At 25.1% G+C, this 2,964-nt stretch overlaps 1 protein-coding gene across 1 annotated transcript; it reads right to left on the bottom strand.

Moving 5' to 3' along the window:
• Positions 1 to 437: 437 nt before the first annotated feature.
• LOC114121364 (VIP36-like protein) lies at positions 438 to 2,837 on the bottom strand. The gene is made up of 7 exons (XM_027983663.2): positions 2,362 to 2,837; positions 2,185 to 2,300; positions 1,873 to 2,073; positions 1,636 to 1,798; positions 1,393 to 1,559; positions 1,051 to 1,114; positions 438 to 975 (listed from the first exon to the last, which is right to left on the bottom strand). Exons 1-7 carry the CDS (start codon positions 2,522 to 2,524, stop codon positions 824 to 826), a joined length of 1,026 nt encoding a protein of 341 aa, XP_027839464.1. The 5' UTR covers positions 2,525 to 2,837; the 3' UTR covers positions 438 to 823.
• Positions 2,838 to 2,964: the final 127 nt, after the last annotated feature.

Genomic DNA, 2,964 nt, shown 5'->3' with positions numbered 1-2,964 from the left:
TGTTGTAACTTATTTAATTATTTTTTCCTGCAACCATAATTATTATTAAAGTATAATTTACATGAAGTATGTGATATAATTAAATAAATGACTAGTAAGTAATAATCTAACATTTTTTAACTATAAAATTAACTTTAATTGCGACAAATTTACTAGACACTTGTCAATAAATACAAATTATTGTCATGGAGGTACTGTTATCATAGGTATTTTACAGTTATATTTTAAGAATAGTATTATCTGATGCCATTTTAAAGGAAATTCCTTTAAATGACTGAATAACTACAATTTCATCACATAAAACTAATGTAGTCTTATCCGACAGTAACATTAACTGTAAGATAAATTATTATACATCAACATAATGGTTAGATTAACATAACCTAATAAGCAGTCTTAAATATAGGTCTGCTATAACAGATAAAAAAAACTATAAATAATAAATTATTAGAATTATTTAATACATAGTATAAATGTAGATCACGTATATTTGTGTATTTAATCTATGGTACACAGTCTAAAATCTAATGACTAATATATAGAAAGAATGGAATTTAAAATGGAACACAAATACCGTACATATTATACAAAAAATTTTAATACACAAACACACGAGTCCACTATTAAAAAACAATCTGTTTTAACTGAAATTTGATTGAAACATGAGAAACATGGTATGTAATTTTTTTTATAATTTAAACAATTATAACAAAAATTAAAATGATTATTGTTTTCATTTTTTTTTTTTTTTTTGATGGCAATGTGAAATTTAAATAAATATTTATTATTTTTTTTTTTTGTTTTACATTATTGAACTGTTGTTTCAGTAAAATGTTTTATGTGACTGAGTTTGTTGGTACTCCCAATACCATACACCACCAACAATTAAAGCAGCAATTAAAATAATAACAAATAAGACAATAAAAAATATTTTTAAACCACTCCAACTTTGACTCTTGGTGTCTTCAATATGTTCTAAAAAAGAAAAATATTAAATCATAATTATTATAATATTATGCAATAAATCGATAGTGTTTTTAATAAAATTACCTCTTTGTGGACTGAACACTTTGGCACTTGGAATTATGTTTGAACGATCCTTAAGAGCTTCATTCTAAAAATAAATAAATGATAAAATGATTAGTAAAGAAACAAATAAATAGTAGCATACTCATATGTTCATTAAAAAAAATGTAATATTATTTTACAAATGGTTGTCAATTAAAATTCAAAACACTATCTAATAATATTTTTATATATTTGCATAATCTAATTTGGTTATTGATGTAACTATTTACTATAGCTAGTTTGACAAATGATCATGTAAGGAATATTAAATTTAATAATGTATAGAAAACTAAATTATATTCAATAAAAATAAATAATAGTTACAGGGTCATCAGAATCCACTTCATATAGTCGAACAGCTAAAATTTCATGGTTATCTGATAGATCTCCTGTTGCTGCTGAAAATCCAAAATAATAACCAGTTGGCAATTCAACGCCATCAACAGAAAAACAAGGTTTCCATACTGCTTTATCTTCTAAGTCTGTCATTACTAAAATGTTTTATTACATTAATAAAAATGATAAATTATCATAATCAGGAAAAATAAGAATATAAATAAAATTTACCAGTTAGTGTGTTGCCAGTGTATCTTATTAAAACATGAGTTTCAGTTGGTAAATTTCTAACTTTAACTTCACATCCTGCTAATTCTGTATGAGTTCCATCACGGTCATGATCATAATGCAAAGATCCATTGTTAATCATTGATGAAATATAAGGATGTTGGTGCTATTATAAATTTTAAAAATATTTATATATACATTAAATAATGTGGAAATATTCATAACAATTATCAATTATACATTATGTTCTCCATTATGATTACTATATGTATCAATTATAACAGCAAGCCCTTCAAATAAATCTTTATTGCCAAAAACTGGCCCATGTTTCATTCTTTCTCGAGTATACCAAATAGCCATTCCATCACCATGAAGACTTTCTTTTCCTTTTCCGTGAATTTTGAATTGTACTTGTAATTCCCAATTATTGACATAACAAGGCTAAAGTAAAAATAAAATAAACTTTAATTAATATGATATCTAGATAGACCATCTGACTAGATAATTGACAATCAGACTTATTTATAAATATTATAAAATACAAATACATACTATAGAATTCCATATTGAACCAGACTTGCTTTGTAAGTCTGGTGTTAATCGCACATATTTGTCAGTCACTATTGTGGAACCCATGAAGTCCCAGTTTGGTACCGTTATGCCAGATCCTGTCAGAAACATTATCTATTAGATGATATATATAATATACTTCATTAAAATTAGCCTTACCTTGGTATGGTTTCAATAGTGAATGATCGCGTTTCATATAATCTCTGGTGTTCCATTCAGAGTAAACTTCTCTACTGAGAAATGAAAAAATAAATGTAAATATGTAGATTTTTGTAACAACTTTTTTCGAATTAATTATATTGTTTATGTAGGAATTCATCATGAAACTATAGGTGTAAAAACTGGAAATGGAATGTTTTTAGCGTTAACACAAAAATCAATTGATGTTCTTCTGTTAGTATTTAGTTGAGTTATAATCTGGTTTGAAATACAAAAAACACTTATCTATCAATTATAAGTCTGATTCGGAGTCAAAATTTGTTAATACTGAAGTGCCTACAACTAATACTGTCTAACGTCTAAAACTCTAAAACTTTAAACTAAAGTCTAGAAGGTACGAAGTTCGAAATACAAAATATACAATAGGCATAGATAATAAAGAATCGAAATATATGACAAATCATAAATTGTGTATTAAAAAGATACTACGAGCATTAAAAGATACTCATATAAAATAATCAAATGATACTTAAATGAATTGTGATAAAAAAAAAATTTGTAACCTCTTTGAATATCACTGATAATGAGTGATTAGTCAAAATA

The sequence above is a fragment of the Aphis gossypii genome, chromosome 2 (assembly GCF_020184175.1).
Source record: "Aphis gossypii isolate Hap1 chromosome 2, ASM2018417v2, whole genome shotgun sequence".
NCBI classification, from domain to species: domain Eukaryota; kingdom Metazoa; phylum Arthropoda; class Insecta; order Hemiptera; family Aphididae; genus Aphis; species Aphis gossypii.
Note: the sequence above shows the minus strand (reverse complement) of the source record. Positions and strands in the feature narration are given on the sequence as shown.

Excerpts from the sequence above, each read along its gene's own strand:
- LOC114121364 (XM_027983663.2), bottom strand. The coding sequence starts at position 2,524 with ATGATGAATTCCTACATAAACAATATAATTAATTCGAAAAAAGTTGTT. Across the intron at positions 1,560-1,635 it reads CACTGGCAACACACTAACTG|TAATGACAGACTTAGAAGAT; the intron begins GTAAATTTTATT and ends AAAACATTTTAG. Across the intron at positions 976-1,050 it reads AGTGTTCAGTCCACAAAGAG|AACATATTGAAGACACCAAG; the intron begins GTAATTTTATTA and ends TTTCTTTTTTAG.